A 20,079-nucleotide genomic window follows, 5' to 3' on the forward strand; every position below is an offset into this window, starting at 1 on the left:
TTTTCTTAACTTTCAAGGCTTTTTTTAGTTCTTAGAAAAAATAATATTAATTAATATTCGTAAGAAAGGATGTCTATAAAAACTAACAATATCGGCTACTGGAAAGTTTGAGATAAAACTTCACAAAGATTTATTAAAAGTTTAGCAATGAACTTGTTCAGGGAAAATATTGTTTCAGAAAATTGACTAATGTATAACTAAAAAGATTTTGCTCCGGTCCAATCAAAAAATGATGTGAGAAGAGACCATGAAAGACGAGTTACTTCAATGAGAATGCGCTGTTACATTCTATTGCTTCGAAGAAGGAATAGTGACATGATCAATTTTATCTACATTTTATTTATTATGATCCAACCATAGCAGATATTAACTTTGAATAGTAAATAATGAAGATTTAAGTGAGAAAAAAATAAGAGCATGACTGATGTGATGATTGCCAACCTGGGCTAGCACCCAATCTATCAGCAAGGGATCTTGTATCTGTATCATTCAGTTCAACATCCTCCTCTGTTGTTGTTTTCTGATGGCGAACGTGAAATTAATTCATAGTTTATATTAATAAATAAATAATCGCCCTTATTAAGATCACTTTTAACAGCATGCCCTCAGCATCAAAACAACAGGACACGACGACATCATACCTTTTTCTTTCTACCTCCACCAGCATTCTTTGCAGCTTCCAATTTATTCCTGAGTGCATCAGTAGATGGAACGACACGAACTCCACTTGGTGACGGCCGGGTCTCCATGCCTGACCCCTTCTTACCGACCTTGCCCTTTGCTGCCTTCCCTGATGGATGGCTCAACCCAGAAAGTTCATCTTCCTTTTCCTGTTGTTCCACTTTCTGAAATGACAAAAAGATAAGAAAAAATTGGCTAGCTAAAAGATTCATAAAAACGTCTCAAAAAAGAATTATCAAAATCACAAATCAAAAGATTAAAAAATTGATAAAACAACACACACACAAACAAAGAAATCATTAACAACAACAACAACAACACCAACATCCAGCTCAGCAATAAAAGCATCAAGATCATCTCTCCAGAGGTCTGTGGGAGATTTTTTCCTCAATGCATATAACTCATCTGCCTTCTTGTTCTTCTGTTTCAAAAGTTCCTCCTTGCGTTCCTTGGTTAGACACCAGAGTTGCATGGTGAGAATGTAGTTGAAGTCTGGCCCCTTGCTGTCATCATTAGCATGATCACTACCATCGTTATCCTCATCATCTGATGGCAGATCTCCATTCGAGGACTGTTTATGTAAGTAGCACCATTATTTAGGTAGGTAGGTAGTTGGGTAGGTATGTAGCTAGATGGACGAGTGGGTGAGTAGGTAGAAAGTTAGACAGGAAGACAGATAAGTAGGTAACACAATAGTGCTGACGGCAAGAATGATTAATAATCATGACAAGAATAATAAGACAACCATTAAAAATTGAGTTAAATCAAAAAATACATCAGTACATTACATTGACATACATACCTTCATCCCATCCTTATGTAGGCATTGTTTAAAGTGTTAAAAAATAAGATCAGTTATTTATATAACAACTTTCAAATCAAAATGAATATTTAAAGAACATATCAATCAATCAATCCATCAACCTGAAGTTTAGCTTGAACTTTCTTCCACGACTTAACAGGATCGGAATCATATTTTCGACTGATCAGCAGCTTTATTATATCTTTCTTTGGCACATTCTCTGCATGCATGAAGAAAACATCAAACCATCAAAACCAACAATGAATGATAAGATGCGATATGATAAGATGACGATAACGATAACATAAAAACTACTGCCATACCAATATAGATGATCTTATCAATCTTCTCCACAATGAATCTGGCTTGATTGTCCAGCTTGAGTGACTCTGCAGCCAACATCCCTTCCAAATAATCCTTCCTTCTTCTGTAGAACTCCAACCTCAACTCAAAAAACTCCTTCATGATAGATTCCACAGTGTCAAACCTCCTGATACAGCCAGCACCGTCGAACAGGACCATCGAGTTTGTTGAGAACGTTGTTTGAAGTTTGAAGAATCTGTGCATGCCTTGTTGTTGAGCCTTGTACATCACTTCCGACGACACCTTCACGACAAATCGAACCGTCAGGTCGGTGTGATACTCCTTATAGTCTCTGTGTAATGAATTGGTTAGTAAATAAGCTATATAATGTTGTATAATGATTTAGGTGCCTTGCTTGAATGTGATATGAAATTTTATAAACATATTTATGTAACTATTAATAAATGCAACTCAAGTTTAGACTCGATTAATAGACACATTTAAAAATTTGTCTAAAGATTCTTTAGTTACACTTTATGAATCTTTAATCAGGTCAAAGATAGAATATGCGACGTGGGCACGGTCTCTTGGAGTCATAGAAGACATCGAACGTGTTCAGAAGAAGGCTACTAAGATGGTTAAGGATTGCTCTGAAATGAAAGACGAACAGCGATTGAGATTTCTCTCTACCTACACGAACTAACTTGTAGGTGTAAATTTTGAATGTTCTCATGTATATATGAACGAAAACTTATTTTTACTTTTTTAATATACGTGTGTGTGTGTATATATATGTGTACATATCTTTATACGTGTAAATATGTATATATCTGTATCTAGACAGTCGCGAATTAATTAATTAATTAACTCCTTTATATGTATTCATTTGTGTGACTTCTTGCACGTACTTCTATAGTTATACAGAATAATTTTATTTATTTGCTGTTATTTTAATGTAGTTTCTTTTTATGTAGTTTATTTATTTTTTTGACATTACTATTACTCTTTCAATTTGAAGGTTATAGTTTGTTGGAAGCATAGGAAGGACAATTCGCGCATCATTATCTGTTTGTGTTATGTTACAAGTTTTCAGCATGCTCCTATCAACTCACGCAACCATAAAAAACATTTTTCTCCTTCTACGAAAATTAAATTCCAAATTAGTTGGTTAATTCAGCGATCAAAGTCTTTAAAGTAATTTCCTTCTTAAAATTTAATATATTACAATTGAAATAATCCTTCACCCTGCTCAAAACTCAAGACATGAACTCTAGAAACTGAAATGAATGAAACTCAACATTTAGTTTTCCTCCTAACTCACTGTCAGACTGGGAGAGCCCACGACATAAGAAAAAATAAAAAAGTATGTAGGCCGGCAAGCAAGCAGGCAGGTAACCAACTGGATGACAGCAGGAATCTTTTCAGAGCCTTGCAGCATGGGCTCCAGGACAGATTCCTTGTAACTTTGTGTCCATACCCTGACAGGCAGCTCAGTGATTTCAATGGTGTTGTCGTCCAAGATGGATATCTCACCATTCGATACACACTTTGTGTTGTCGATCTGCTCAATTGTGCCTCGGAAATTTTTAAATGATGGGATCTAGAATGGAAAAGTAGAAGATGTCATGATTATTATCAACACTATCAGCCCAACAACCAAGGAATGACTACACCAACAGCACATTATCAACAACAATGAAACCTAACTAACCATTGGCAACGGTTCACGACCATCAATCATCATCCTGATATTGTTGACAATCTCTCGAATGTCATAATTTGGGATCTTCGTACTCCATCCAGTCCCGATGCCTTCTGCTCCATTCACAAGGATCATGGGAATGATGGGCATGTACCACTCTGGTTCGATCCTTGTTGTGTCGTCTTGCAAGTATTTGAGCAGTGGGTCATCGTGCACGTTGAACATGTGGCGTGCCAGTGGGCTGTCATTAACATATCAATTTGTGCCTTTCTTAAAACATCTTCATTTTTTTCCAATCACTACCATTCAATCATCTTGTTCATCACAGCATCGCCATTCAGGCCATCATCATCATTCCCTAAAAAGTTCAACCCACCTTAGTGCAGTAAAAATATAACGTGGACTAGCAGAATCCTTGCCTCCATTAAGCCTGGTGCCAAACTGACCAATGGGAAGCAAGAGATTTAAATTGTTGCTGCCCACAAAATTCTGAGCCAAGCCAATTATGGTTGCCATCAATGAATTCTGTTTATCATTGATGGGTGATGAACAAACGAGATCAATAATATTTCTACTCTATTTTAAATGGTGACATTTTTTCAAGATAGTGAACATTGTCACCATTGTTAACCTCGCCATGATGATATGATGACAATTCGGCCACGGAGCCGGCCAGCTGAGCTACCTTCAACTCTTTCACGAGATTCCTCTTCAAACAAGTGAAGATCACCTTCCTCTGCCCCGGTTTGAAGCCTTAATCATTCATTTCAATTAGTAGTCATACAAATCCTAAGCAGAAACATCGTGGTTCTAATTATTTTAACATCATCACAACCAACCATCAACCAATGAAGGGATGGATCTTTCATTATCCATGTTACTGTACAATATAAGCTCCTTGTTCACAAACTCATTATATGAGATGAATCTGGTATCTTTGCCGTACAGGTAGGTCTGTTGGTATTCATTCATTCATTCATTCATCAACATCCACATTCACTACCGCCCACTGAAAAGCATTCGTCCACCAGCATCCAGAGCCCGTCAGTACATGCTGCCCAACGTTCACCCACCTCCTGCAGTCCAATCTGAGCTCTCCTCTTCCGCTCCTCCATCCAGTTGGTCAGCCACTCCTTCCTTTCTTCAATCTTTTTCTTACTGAACGCCTGTTCAGATATCAATCCAACAGATTATTAGAATATGAAATGATTTCAATGTTTATAAAGCTTCAACTTGTTTTCACACACACACCCATGCACACCAATTAAAAAATTAACCAGGATGATGGCAGAATCATCTTGGAGGCCGGCATTTTTGGAAGGTATTCTATGGTGATTCATGTCACTGAAGTACTCCTTTGCTTTCCTTGCAGTTGAAAGTACCAAAACCTGTAATCATTCATTCATTCATTCATTTATTCACCTTGATATTTATAAAATTCTTCACTCATTTATTCCTCCATTTTGTAAATTATTCAAACCATTACCAGTTTGTTGAATAATTTAAACATTTGTTTGAATGAATAAAAATGAAAGCAAAAAACACCTTTGTAATATTTAATTCTCCATGTATGCCAGTTCTCAGTTGCAGCCTTCCATTCTTCAAACTCAGGCAAGCTGTAAAATGACTTCTCCTGCTTATTTTTTGTCACTTTGACGATAGGAGTGATGAATTCTTCGAGGAACTTGTGTTGCAGGAGCTGTGGCCAGTTGTGGTGGATGAAGTTGATGAGGAGGCCTTTGATGTGGCTGCCGTCCTGATCCTGATCCGTCATTATCATCAGCTTGCCATATCTGCAGTGTGATGGACAACAACATTGTCGTTGGGTTTCATTAAACAAAGGAAGATAGTTATCGCCTTTGCAAAATATAAATGAACCTGAGTGTTTGTAGTGAATCAGTTGAATCATACTTCTGCTTATACTGCAGTCCGATGATTTTTATGATGCTGTTTATCTCAGCATTCTCCATTATCTGAGAAGGAAAATTTAAACGTATGTCTTCTATGTAGTTGCTACAGTAACGGTCATTCATTATCATCACATCGAACCTGCTTGTGCACTGCATCTCGGACATTGAGGACTTTTCCCTTAAGAGGAAAAACTCCGAACCTGTCCCTACCCACAACTCCCAACCCTGCAACAGCCAACGTCTTGGCTGAATCTCCTTCGGTGAGTATCAGCGTGCAGTCAATAGAATTCTTTGTGCCTGCATCATTGGCGTCATCTAACTTTGGAATTCCTTTCAATTTTGAACGTTTTGTTCCCGATTTCTGATTGAGTTGGGTTTGCTGCTTGGCTCGCATCCACGTTTGGATGACTTCTATTATTCCACTCTTTGCTACCTGCACTCATTTGTAATCACAACAATATCAATACTACTAACACTACTTCTAGTATTACTACCACTACTACTATTACTACAACTACTAACGAAACAGTAGCCCGAATTGATCCCAGCAAAAAAGACATTGCAACATAACAACAACAAAATGCACTCAGCTAAGTTGCAAAATTTTAAATCATCACGCCATTACAGCAACGTTCACATTAATTACATTGCTACGACAACAACAATAATCAAATCATAATAATAAAACAGAATGCTAACGGCTCCATAGAACTTATCAGAGAGTGAACACTTGGAGCCAAAACTTTTGGCCTGCAGTGTCATATTCTCTTTCGTTTGCGAGTCAAACGTCGGATTCTCAATCAGTGAATTCACAAACACCCACAAATGATTCTTTACCTTTAAAATGCAAATTATAATAGAATAAAAATAAATGGATGAATGAGTGAATGAAAGATGGATGGATGAAAAGACAGATAGACGAATCAACTAACTTGGAATGGTTTTATGGCGATGCCAGTTTTCTTCTCCTTCTTCTTAACAATCTCAATCAGATTAGAAACAATGGCATCTGTCACATAGTCAACATGTTTGCCCCCCTGGTGCATGTGTACATGGATGCATGCATGTGTACATAGATGCATGGATGATCATGATAATATTAATAATTGTGACAACTACAGTGATGAAAGTAACAGTTGACCAACAATATAACAAAGAGCGAGACACAAACAAACCTTGGTAGTAGCAATGCTGTTGACAAATGAAACTTGTTGGAAGCCTTTGTCACTGGAGCAAACCGCCACCTCCCATCTATTGTTCACTGATTCAAAGACAACTTTCATAGGCTGCTCATTCTCATCCATTTTATCTTTAATATATAAGTCAACATAATCTTTGAAATTTTTAATCGGTAACTTCTTGCCATTGAGAAAAACTTTGACTCCTCTAGTGCTGCCGACCATGTCGTACGCTCGCCTCTTGAACAAATCCACAATGTCTCTGTCGAGTTTCTCCATTCTGAACTTTTCAAGGTCGGGGTAGAAGGTGACGCTAGTGAAGTCTTCGCCACTTTTTATTGGAGAAATTTTCACTTCACCAGCCTTCGACATGTTGTCCGTCCACATCTGATTTATTAATTCATTCATTCGATTAGATGAATGACGGAATGAACTTACAAATGAAAAAACAAACTAACAAATAACAAAATGAAAAAAGGAATAATTGAATAAAAAATGAAATGCTTGAAAAAATTATTGAATGAATATTACTCACCTGTTTGAAAGTTTTATTGAATTCTTTGGATTGTGTCTCTACAATAAACTTTTTGCTGAATATATTGCAGAGTTTTGCTCCATAACCATTCCTACCCCCTTTGAAATTAATAACATTTTTATGTTATGTCGAAAGAAGTAAGTTTAGCCATCTAATGGTCATCAGAATGAAGATCAACATCATCTTCAAAAAACCAACCAGTCACTTTCTTCTCATCATCATTATAATTGCTGGATGTGAGCAGATGGCCAAAGATGAGTGTTGGTACAAAAACTTTTTCCTTTGCATGTTCAACCACGGGAATACCTTTTCCATTGTTCCAGATCTGAATCTTGTTCTCCTCCCTGTCTTATCAACAATCATTATCATCATCCACTACATTTGAATCGGTCATATTTCGAAAGATCCATCAAGAACACAAAAATCAAATATTATCACACAGTAGAAAAAGTTGAAAACAGTTAAGAGATGGATGGATGAGGTAATTGAATGAAAGAACATACGGGTCAATATCAACTTTGATGGTGGTCATCCCTTGTGGGTCTCTTTGCTTGTTGTCAGCGGCATTCACTGTTTTCAAGATTTAAAAGGAGATTACAAATGACTCTTTGATTATTAATAACTTTTTAATACTTTCTGACATCTCCAATTTACTGAGGAGGCAAGTTGATTAAAATAGGTAACTTTAAATATACAGATTAAACAAGTTGAGAAAAAAAACTTCAATGCATGGACAGACAGAGGTTCATACCCAAAATTTCATCAAATATTTTGTACAGGCCAGGAACAAACGTGATGTCCTTTAAGACCATGGAGTCACTCAATTCATCATAAATCCACATTGGCTGGTTGGTTGAGGTTAGATTTAATAAATTGATAGGAAGGTTGTTGAAGTTTTAAGAAATGATGTTAGATCTAATATATTTTGTTATATGATACATGATGATATGATATAACAGATATGATGAACCATCCCATCATAAATATTAAGGATCTATGTAAGCAATTTGTATATAATACAATATATATGAATGGTAATGATGAACACACCTGGGTTGTTTTCTCTATAGAACCAATGTAAGTGTCTGGTCTGATGAGGATGTGCTCCAGTTGGGTCTTCTTCTGGTAAATTCGTTCAATGGACAATTTTCTCGGTTTGTTGGTTGGCATATTATCTGGTGCCTCCATTTCTGAATCTGAAGAAACATCATTGGCCCCACCGTTGGCTGCACTTGTGCTAACAATGTTCGACGACTTGGCTGCCATCTTTTGGAACAAACTCTAAACAAATAAATTACAAATTAGTGAAAAAATTTTATTGAAGAGATATTCAAAGACCATATTTAAGATTGAATTGTTAATTATAATGTCATGGCAAGGCTTTTAATTTTTAAAACTTGATAATAAAATAAATATTAAAACAAAATTTATAAAATAAATAGAATAAGAATAGAGACTAGAGATAGAGAGAAGGTAAGGATTTAAAACACACACACATACACACACACACACGAATACAATACAATACTACACAACACATGAATACAACAACAATAGTACAATCTGAATCTCGTAGAAATAAGATTTTACTAACGAAAGTTAAAGAAATGATACAAAACTTTAAAAAAGCTAACTAAAAACAAAAATCTGAAAATTAATTACAACTCACCGTGATTTTCGTTTCTTTCGACATTTTGGAAGCGAATAATTTGCAGTCAAAATTAATTTTTTACCGCTGTTTATGCGGCTTTGGAATGAATCCTGAGGCGCTTAATAATTTCAGTTAATCTTAGATAAACTTTTGGATGGCGCTATAAAATTATAAAAATTATTTGACTTAACCTAACTTCACTTTTAAATAAAAATCTACCTAAGTTGCCACCTGAAAATTTTAATCAACCGACCGTCGGTTTGTTGAATTGAAAAAGATTTTTTATTTGTCTTCAAAATATTTTTTTGTTATTTTAAGAAATTCATTTCTTGCTTTCAAATTTTTATCTAAGTAATTTATTAATCTGTAAATAAAGTCTTTTCATTGGTCCGGTTACTTTTTTGATCAATTAATTAAATTAATATTAAATTAAATTAAACTTATTAAATATTAAAAATTAAATTGAAATTAAATAAAAATAAAATTAGAAATTTTTATTTTTAAAGTTTAAACTTTAATTTTTAAAATTAGTTAATTTTCAAAAAAATATAAAAATTATTTTTGCTATTTTTATTTATTTATCAAATTAATCATTCAAAAAGAAGTCTTTAATTTGAATTTTTAAAGTTTACATTAGGCAGCCATATGGTTAAAAATTTTAAGATTTTCATTTCATTTTGGAGCAGTAAAAAACAATTAATTGCTATTTCATTGCCATCTTCATTAATCATTTTTAAAGTAAAAACTAAAAATAGAAAAATTCACTCTGAATTAAAAATTAATTAAGGTGTCCAATTTGATTTGATGTTTATAGTGTGTGCCTTATAATATTGTTTATGATAAAAAATAAATTGTGCATATTTTATTTCAATTGCATACATTTTGTGATAAAAGAGCAGTAAAATACTTTTACATATTTGTGTAAGAAGCAAGAAGCTGGTTTAATTTGAAATGACATAGTTTCAAATTTGGTATGTGTACCTATATAATAGTGAGGCACTCATTGAAGTTTTGTATCACGGTATATTTGTTTATATGTATGGATTTTTGTGTATGTACATTGTACATGCATGTATGTGTGTGTGTGTTTGTATGTATTTGTATTTGTGTTTTTGTAATCTAATAAAATTTCTTTTCATAAATTGAAATTTAAAAGATGAAGAGATAAATAATGAACTCATATATAATATATATATAAATACATATATAAGTTAAAAAAATATATATAAATACCTATATATGTTTGCATGTACAGTATATAGGAATGTGATGTTAATAGTTTTCATAATAAATGAACTCTAGCTTAGGCCTGCAATCAATATATATGAACACAGATGCTTGCAACATAACAATATGCTTCAATCAATATACATCATCATCACGTCACATCATCGTCGTCGTCGTCACGTCACTTCATCATCGTCATCATCATTTCATCGTCGTTCTCCTCATTCTCCTCCTACTTACTATCAACTCATCTTGATGAAAACAAATGTTTTATTTAATTGTAGTGAATTTGTACAGGCATGCATACAAAGTGCATACATTGGAAATGAAATATCACCAATGAAATGTCCATATGTACATTATTTGCATTTATTAAAATGTTTTCTAGTAACATAATGTTAATGATGATGGTGATGTAATTATTTAAAAAACATTTATAATTATCTAACAGCTGAGATCATAGAAGCAACTTCCATTTTTTTATTACAACAACAACAACAACTACTACTACTGCAACTACTACAGCTACTACTACTACTACTACAGCTGCTACTTCAGCTCTTACTAAACAGATATGTAAACAATTCAGCTGGCATCTTGAAATATGGTGAAACAGAATAAATGATTTGTAATTTTTATCAATGAGTGTTGGCATTTGTAAGAAGTAGCGTTTTGACATCATCATCGTCATCATCAACAACTACTACTACTACTACTACAAGTTCATAACCAACAATTTAAAAGTGGATCAAATGGAAAAATAACTTGAAGAGCAAATTACTGAACGGAGAAGCATTTCAACATTTGAATCATCACAACTGCATTTCTTGCAACCATCTAACCAAAACGTCAGCAACAACTTCAACAACACCTACAACGACAACATCACAAATGGACAAGAGCGACAACGAGCAACAGCAGCAGGAGGTTGACATAAGTTTCCTGACATCGGATGAGAGGGAGTCTATATTGAAGGTGTTGGCCAGGGATGAGTATGTGAGGAAGAAGGAAGAAGATAGAATCACGTGAGTCTGACTGATGACGATGAGGCTGTCATTGTTGATGGTTGGGATGTTGTTGGTGATGCTTGTCGACGGTAATGTGATTTGGTTGGTTGATGTGGTGATCATGATAGTAATTACTAGCACGTAAGAAAGTTGATGATGACCAGACACAGAGAATGAATTTTCTGAACTCAGGCAATTGAGGCAGGAGATTCGAAACCTGAGGGCAATGAAGTTCGCTCAGTTCTCGGTGGACGCCAAGAAAGAATGTGCCAGGTGTCAGGGCGAGTTCGGCTGGCTGATGAATCGGGCGAAAGTTTGCCACAAGTGTAATCAAAATGTATGCAGCAAGTGCAGACAGGCCCTCAACAGCGGCAGATATATTTGCATACTATGTCTTAACATCAGGTGCCTGTGTGTGTGTGGTGTGTGTGTGTGTGTGTGTGCGTGTGTTCATACGCTTATATGTTTTTTCGCCATCATCATTAACCTCGCTATCATCATCAACATCATCCACATCATCATCATCGTGATGACCGTCAGAGAGTTAGAAAGAATGAGTGGTAGTTGGTTCTACTCGAAGTATCCATCCAATAAGAAGAGTCGATCGTCCAGTCAGGTCATATCAGCAGTCGGCCTCTTGCGGGCCTCCCTAGATGATGTCGGCTCAACACTGCTCGGTAGGCTGCTGTTGTTGTTGCTGTTGTTGTTGCTGCTGTTGTTGTTGCTGCTGCTGCTGTTGGTGCTGTTGTTGTTCTTGTTGTTCTTGTTGTTGGTGGTAGTGGTGGTGGAGGTTCTTTCAACCACAGTTAGTTCATGCAAAGTGTCAAGATTTTGCGTTCAAGTGAATATTACGCTTGTTAATATGGAGAATTTTCTGCTATCAGCTGATGACTTTTTGAGATTAAGTAATGTTCACTTTATTGATGTTGTAAGTTAATTGTGTTTTCTGCTGTTTATTCATTTTCTGTTCATTCATTCATTCATTCATTCACATTACGTAATTGTGTTCCATTTTTGTTTATCACTATAAAATCATCACGCTATTTTGTCTTATTTCTTATTTTGCTATTCAATTAACTCCCCGTATCATTCATTTGTATATATGAATCTGCAAGTATGTAATTACATGGATGGGTGAGAATATATATTTTATGTAATATATATATTTATTTATTTATTGGAGAATTTATAGGGTGTCCTTTAATACTACTCACAAGGGAGTTTCTTGAGTCGCGTGGATTAGTCCATAAAAAGATTTTAAGCTTCATTCGAAACTTTCGAATTGACAACCCCAGTTGAGACAGGCTGATGTGGTTTGTTGCAAGCTGTTGGGCCTCAAATGGAAATTGTGTTGATGCAATTGTGATCATGACTTATTCATGTAGATGTGTGTGTGCGCGCGTGCTTGTGTGTGTGTGTTATATTGTGAAGCTTACTATCGTGCAACATATTAACCACTTACAAGCCCTGATGGTGACGACGACGACGATGATGGTGCGGTTCATTTGCACACGTATATTATATCGAGACCGTCAAGAAATAAATGATAATAATATTAAGAATTGAAGTAATGAAGAGACCTGCCGATACTATTTTTTATCCTGTCGGTCAAGATGCCAGAGTTCGTTCGGTGCACATGCAGTCAATCTTTGAAGTTCAGTTTGAGCTCTCCTATTTTAAACTGAAATTCACTTTTCAATTTGTTTTCTTTGATCTTTTTTGAAATGTTGCATGTTATTTTTTGGTTTCATTTTCTCTCTAAATGGTTCAAATTCGTTCAATAGTAAAAATTGACTCAATTCTTTCTGTTCTTGTGTAAATAAAAGTTATGATTGGCTTGTTGAGATTCAGAATCAATCAATCACGTTCAATAACCACCAGTTAGATGTAAAACAGCCAATCATGATTAGGCAAAAATTAATCCAATTGGTGACCTGCATTTTTTTAATTTAAAAAATGTTGGTTGTCTGATAGATTATGATGACAATTTCATAATAAGCAGTTAAAATATTTCAGTATTTCATTTTTAAATGTTTGAAATAAATTTGAAAAAATGTCTTTAAACATGCAACATTCTCAAATGTTCTTTCTTCTTTTCTCTAGATTCTTGCGACGTGATTGGCCAGCCAAACTCCCATGTGACCTCGTTAAAGCGCAGTCTGTTTAATGACGACTCAGCTCCTAACAGTATACATTATAAACACGGTCAGGATGGGAATGATGATGTGAAAGATGAAGTTGCTGCAAGTCACCTAACAATTAATCATAAAATTAATAATGGTGTAGATAGAAATGGAGATGAAATTTCAAATGAAAGTTTAAACAACGCTGTTGAGGAACCTAAACTCAATGATGAAACTATCCAACCGACCACAAAATGTGATGATGAGGACGACAACGATGATGGTAACATCAGCAGCAACAATCACATCAGCAGCAACAATCACATCAGCAACAACAAACTCGACAAAAATACGACAATCAGCCCAACAACAGCAGATAAATTAAACGTTATTTCAACAGCTATAACTGACCATCATGGTCATCATCTCATGGACATCAACGCCAGCAACAACTCTAGCATTCCTCCCTCCAGTGATCCAGTCAGATTAAAAGTGAGTGCACTGCTTGCGAAATACGGTCGACATGAAGCCAGCAGCAACAAAAGCAGCAGCAGCAGCAGCAGCAACCTCAAGGACGATAACAATGATGATGCTAAACTTTTTTTAAAGAATGGGGATAACAATGGTGCCTGCAACGTTTCGTATGCGAGCCACACATCATTCGAGGACGAACCTTTAAGCGTCTCCAGTGGCTCATTCAACGATTCACTCGTCAGTAGCTCGCTCAATAATGACGTTGTGTCGGCAGCTAGAAAGGACGCGACACACAGCAGTGGGAGCGTGATGGATGACTCGTTGGATGAAGATGATCCAATCAATCGCTTCCTCAAAAATGAACTGCTGTTGCGGCGACGACACGGCGACGCCACAGCATCATCATCATCATCGTGGCTACCCGACGATGATGATCAGGATGGTTTTGAATGGGAATCTGACGTTAAGGTTTCCGCCAGCAGCCACCACTACGACGACGACGATGTTGATGACGAAGAGGATGTTAACGCATTCTTCTCCACTAATGATTTCAAGTTATCGAACATCAACGTAAGCAGTAGCAGTGACAACAACGTCAACAACAGCATCAACAACAACATCAACAACAACATCAACAACAACATCAACAACAACAACATCAACAACAACAACATTTCTAGCCTGAGAGCAGTCATATCAAACTTATTGAGAGAAACACAACAATACAATCAAGAGATAAAAGAGGACAGACATCGTGCCGGTGGTGATGATGATGATGATGTCGGTGGTGGCGATGATGATAATGATGATGCCAACGTTGAAGGTGAAGGTTACGATTCGATAAATCCGCAACTTCTTTCCTTTTCTAATTACAACTGGAGCAGCGGGAATAGCACGATGTGGAGTAGGAAGTCGTTGAGTGTCATAAGTGAGCATACGGAACCTTCCTCCGTCGACACTTCACTCGAAGACTTAACATCCATCCAATCTCGCTCGAATAAGGATCGATTCAGACATGATGATGATGACAATGATGATGATGATGACGAGGATGGTGTTGGTGATGATGATGACGACGAAAATGGAGATAGTGATGATAAAAATGATGAAGACGATGAAAATGGTGATGGCGATGATTTAAATAGACTGATGACATGCAGTGATTTAAGAAGAGGTCCCCAGCAATATCCTCACCATCATCATCATCAACACCACCAGGAAATGAATTTGTATTGAAAATATTCTTCAGCCTATCTATAATTAATCCCACTGGGCTGGTAATGACGATGGGGTGGTGGTGATGATGATGATGACGTGAGCTTTACGATTGTGATGATGATGATGACAGTCATGGTAACTAGCGATTGTTTAGGAGGAGTTAAACATAATAGAAATATCAGTATTGATATGTTGGCATGGGGGTACCCTTAGTCTGTCTGTATGTGTGTGTGTGTGTTGTGTGTGTGTGTGTGTGTGTGTGTGTGTGTGTGTGTACGTGTTTGTATGCTACGTACGTACGTATGTGTGTATGCCTCAAGGATGTATGAATGTGTGTACATGTGTACATCTGAACAGTTGTTGTTACGTATTTTAGACTGTAGTTCTTTTGTGAACATTTTTACATTAATAAATATTAATAATATATATATATATATATATATATATATATATATATATATATATATATATATATATATTGGTATGTATGTATATAAGGTGTATATCTGGCTAGCGAATGATTGATTGATCGATTGAGATTGATTGATTGATCGATTGAGATTGATTGATTGAAAATAATAATACACACGTACTGCAGAATCTTCTTTCTTCATCTTTTTTATTATCAATTCTGTCGTTAGTGTTGTTGTTTTAAAAGATTTTACTAACAGTATGTTTAAGTGTATGTGTGCGTATGTGTGTGCGCGCATCATGTATGTGTACATAGTTTTGTATGTGTAATAATGCTGGCTATTAATTTCTTAAATTTCGTGTATCAATTTTTCAATTTTATTTTTAGCAGTTCTGTGTTTCGTTGTTCTTGCTCTTCAATCTTTCTTCTATTTGGTTATTACCGCTATTTTTTATTACTATTATTATTATTGTTGTTGTTGTAGTTGTCGTCTTCCGACTCACTTGAATATTTTTTAACATGCGGGTAGCCTTAAAGGCACACTCATGTTTGCTTGCATGGCTGTATAGTTTTTTGTATGTGTACGCAAGCATCTATGTAAATAACTTTTATACTTGTGTCCCTGATTATGTTTTTAAAGAGCTGACCAGACGCATATTTATCTCACGGAGGTTATTATTGAATCTAATTGGTAGGTAAGTAGGTAGGTTGGTCGGTCGGTCATAATTTATCAGTTTTTTTATCGCCACGGGCCGGCAACACTTTGCGGAGCATGAACTATTTTTGTGTATCTGTATTTCTGTATGTATGTAAGTGTGTGTGTGCGTGTCTGTGTTTGTGTGTGTGTGTGTGTGTCTGTGTGTGTCCAAAAGCTAAGCTAAGTCAATTTATTTTGTCATTTATTTTTCCAAGGATCTCTTTGATATATATGTATATATATATATATATATAGTATATATATATATATATATGTATATATATGTATATATATACAATATATAAATATAACGTTTATTAGTGAACATGTACCGTGTCTTATATTTACTCACATATGATTAATTGCGATTAATTCATTTAAAAATCGTCACTCATATTTACTGTCATCACATTACTCTGTGATGTCACAATCTTCATCATACGAGAACAAATGTTCATTACATATTGGTACCTACTTACTGATTAATAGTTTCATTTATTCACATACACATTCAAGTGCCTACTGCTACAATCACCCCTAAATACACACACACACACATATATATATATATATATATACATATATATATATATATATATATATATATATATATATATATATTTGCAATATATATATATATATATATATTTACATTCACTGAGAATAAATAGTTCTGTCTATTGATTTATGTTAATCTATACTGCTTAACATTTATTTTTGATGGAATTAATACTTTGCAGAAATATTAATTCATCTTACTTTTTCATCCACAGTGCCTTGCATAAATAAATAATTAATTAATTTCTTACTAATTAATCAATTAATTTTTATTTATTATAAATTAATTAATTAATTTTTCAAAGTATCGTCTATTTATTGATAAAGTATCATCTGTTTGATCCAAATATATCTTATAGGAATACATACCCACATGCTGGCAGGCACATTCTCTGACGTTAAAGTCACGATAATGATCATTTAGTTCTAATTAGTTTTAATTAATCTCATTATCTTGATGTCATTTGAGCATACAGACCACCACCATCGTCGTCGTCATCATCACCTGTTTTATGAAACTTTAAAAAATATGGCCAAGTGATGCAGCAGTTACATTCAATGTTTAATTATTTAAATCTCTGATGTATTGATCATTCCATTCATTCGCTCATTCACTCGTTAGTTATTTTATTCATTCATTCATTCATTCATTCATTCATTCATTCATTCGATTTCAAAAAGTTAAAAATAAAAATTATCAATCATTTGTAATCTTTGTTCTTATTGTTCATTATTTGGTCACTTTGAGAAAGAAACATTGATAGACATTCAGCTGCTTATTTGTAAAACTAATCAAGTTTGTTGTCTATTTTCTAAAAATATGCGACATGAATGAGGGAGTAAGTCTTTGATTGATTGATTGCAGGCCGAGAGGAAACTTCCAATGTAGATCCGGCTGGTGCTGGTTCACCGCAATCAATTGAACATGCAACAACAACTACACAAGCTGATCAACCCGTCTACCTCAAGTTAACAGGAAAAAGTTACGAACCAAAAACATCAAATAGTAATTCAAAGGTTGGATGCATTTGTTGATTTGTAGACGTCACCATCCTCACAACCACCATCCTCACAACCACCATCTTCACAATCATCATCAGAATTCTTTGGTGGAGAGGAGTGGCGATGGTGGTGGTGGTTTCTCGTACCACGGCATGATGATGGCGATGATGGAGAAGAGGAATGATAGTAACGACCATTCAGGGTTGTGGAGAGATAGTGAGCTGGAAGAGAGAGAGAGAAGTTGTCCCGATGGTGATGATAATGATGATGTTGTTGGCCGTGGTGGTGGTGATCATCCTAACTCAAGATTTATTGTTGATCCAGATGCAACAAGCGAACTGGTTAAGATTGTTGTTGTTGTTGTTTTGCTCCTGTTTTGTGTTGCTAGTTAGTTATGTCAAGTAATCATATGAGGTGAACACACGCACACACACACACACACACACATACAAACAAACACAAACGAGGTCTTAAATAAATGAATCGAAACAGGAATATGGCAGCTTGGGACCCCTGAAAAGAGATAAGAAACAGAAAAGTTTGACCAATCTTGTTGATTCACTGTCCGTAAGTTGAGCATTATGGTGATGATGAAGATGATATTGATGATGTATGTAATATGTGGAACGATTCGATACCGGCTTAAAATGTCTTGCCTATACCTACCAACACCGAAGTATCGGCGAACAGCAAATGCAACTGCATGAACATACGTCTGCAGATATTTACGAAGTGCACATAAGTTTTCGTACACACACGCATACAGAACAGTCTAGAAAGTTTAATGAGTGTGTACAGTGGTGCGGGTGAGGTCCATTACGGAAAGATCATCGTTCGGGGGGAAGTCCAAATTTCATGTCTCTATAATGAAACCTCTACCAAGTTTGCTTCTATTTCCAATTTACTGATAAGAATACTAATAGTAGTAATAGATAATAATGTAGTTATATGGTAAGGAGAGATAAAGATACTCTTGCCCAACCCCGCAGGCTGGATGTGACGGTGCACCAATGCAAGGACCTCGCAGTTGTTAATTTCAAGAAGAAGACTTCTAACCCGTTCGTTCTTTCTTTCTTTCATTTTTATCATCATCTCAATCATCATTCTCAAAAGTCTGTCATAATCTACACTGCCATCATCATTGTCATTCTAATAATCACTGCAGACAGTTAATATTGCCATTGCCCGAACCTTAACCCACCTAACCAACGTCAGCTTCATCTTTTAGGCATTGTCACTTCCTCACAAGTACAAACACACACACGCAGACAAACTCAAACACGCAAACAACCGCTCAACAGATACATCAAATGCTACTTACTGCCTGACAAAAGTCGGTTAAGTAAGCGCAAGTCTAACATTAAGAAGGGCACCTTGAATCCAATCTTCGATACAATATTTCACGTAGGCGTTCACTTACATTTTTCAATTTTTTACTTTCCATTTTTCATTGGTCAAAGATCGTTATCAACAACGGCATTGCTTTCAATTAAATACACACACACACACACACACACACACACACACACACACACACACACACACACAGTACAAGGTACCAGCTGGAACCATAGAGCAAAGAAGTTTGGAGTTGAGTGTGTGGCATGCAGACAAACAAGGAAGGAATGACTTTCTAGGCGAGTGTGTTGTACAGTTGAACAGCCAGCAACTTGTCAACATCGGGCAGCCTGTCTGGTTCAAACTTAAAAACAGGGTTTGTACTTTTTTTCTCTGGTTGAATGTTTTCGTTTGTTAATATTGTTGTTTGTGTTGTCTGTGTTTATTTTTATGGTTCTCTTGTTTTGGCGAGTGCTTAGATTGTAATGGTTTTCTTCTACAGAAAGGCCTGCCGTCCAGTCCTCTCACATACTACGGAGATGTTGACGTCAGTTTAAAGTTTTTGTCCCGTGAGTCGCTCGAGAGTCACGTGATTAGATCTAGTGGACGCGGGGAGTTGCAGGTCCTCGTCAAGCAGGCCAGGAACCTGAGCACTGACAAATCGAGCAATTTAAATGGCTCGTTCTGCAAGGCGTATGTTGCTTTCGTTACTGCTCTTCTTTCAACTTAATCTCAGTAACAAATCATGAAAGCCGATAAAATTGATCCACAGAACACTGATGCATCGCGACAAGAAGAAGATTTTGAAAGAAAAATCAGATTTAGTGAGACCGATCCGCAACACTTGCGTGTGGAACCAGACGTTCCTCTTCAAGGATGTCTCGAGGATGGAACTCATGCAGGCCTGCCTAGAACTCACGTTTTGGGATAAGGATAAGAACTCAAATGATTTTCTTGGAGGTGTCAGACTCAATACCGGACCGGGTAAGTTAGTTAGTTAAGTTAGTTAGTTAAATCAGTAAGTTATTTAGTTAGTGGATGGTTGGATAGGTGAATGATTGAATAAAGAAAGGAAAGAAAAAATAAATGAATGATTGAGTGAATTTTGTTTCTAATGAGAGCAGTCGGGCGGGAGCCTCCATTGAATTGGATGGATGGACGGGGGGAGGAGATGTTGATGTGGCAGTCCATGATTGACAGGCCGGATTCCTGGATTGATGGAACGCTCATGCTCAGGTCCACTATGACATCAAGGAAATGA

At 35.9% G+C, this 20,079-nt stretch overlaps 2 protein-coding genes across 2 annotated transcripts; one reads left to right on the forward strand and one right to left on the reverse strand.

The window, feature by feature from the left end:
• Positions 1-635: 635 nt before the first annotated feature.
• HELRODRAFT_68444 (hypothetical protein) lies at positions 636-8,281 on the reverse strand (the record flags this gene model as incomplete). The annotated part of the gene is made up of 22 exons (XM_009026984.1): positions 636-845; positions 1,007-1,219; positions 1,606-1,703; positions 1,807-2,138; positions 3,187-3,386; positions 3,498-3,729; positions 3,865-4,013; positions 4,120-4,241; positions 4,328-4,442; positions 4,562-4,654; positions 4,766-4,876; positions 5,032-5,281; positions 5,367-5,461; positions 5,538-5,820; positions 6,087-6,235; positions 6,331-6,435; positions 6,574-6,963; positions 7,112-7,209; positions 7,310-7,455; positions 7,615-7,681; positions 7,863-7,956; positions 8,162-8,281. The coding sequence occupies 22 exons, from the start codon at positions 8,279-8,281 to the stop codon at positions 636-638; spliced, it is 3,672 nt and encodes a 1,223-aa protein (XP_009025232.1).
• A 9,098-nt stretch (positions 8,282-17,379) lies between these two features.
• HELRODRAFT_107263 (hypothetical protein) lies at positions 17,380-20,079 on the forward strand (the record flags this gene model as incomplete). Its single annotated transcript, XM_009027029.1, has 10 exons — positions 17,380-17,496; positions 17,580-17,821; positions 17,973-18,047; positions 18,247-18,362; positions 18,470-18,538; positions 18,782-18,884; positions 19,036-19,198; positions 19,325-19,511; positions 19,591-19,806; positions 19,938-20,079. Exons 2-10 carry the CDS (start codon positions 17,633-17,635, stop codon positions 20,077-20,079), a joined length of 1,260 nt encoding a protein of 419 aa, XP_009025277.1. The 5' UTR covers positions 17,380-17,496; positions 17,580-17,632.

The sequence above is a fragment of the Helobdella robusta genome (assembly GCF_000326865.2).
Source record: "Helobdella robusta unplaced genomic scaffold HELROscaffold_5, whole genome shotgun sequence".
Lineage (NCBI taxonomy): Eukaryota > Metazoa > Annelida > Clitellata > Rhynchobdellida > Glossiphoniidae > Helobdella > Helobdella robusta.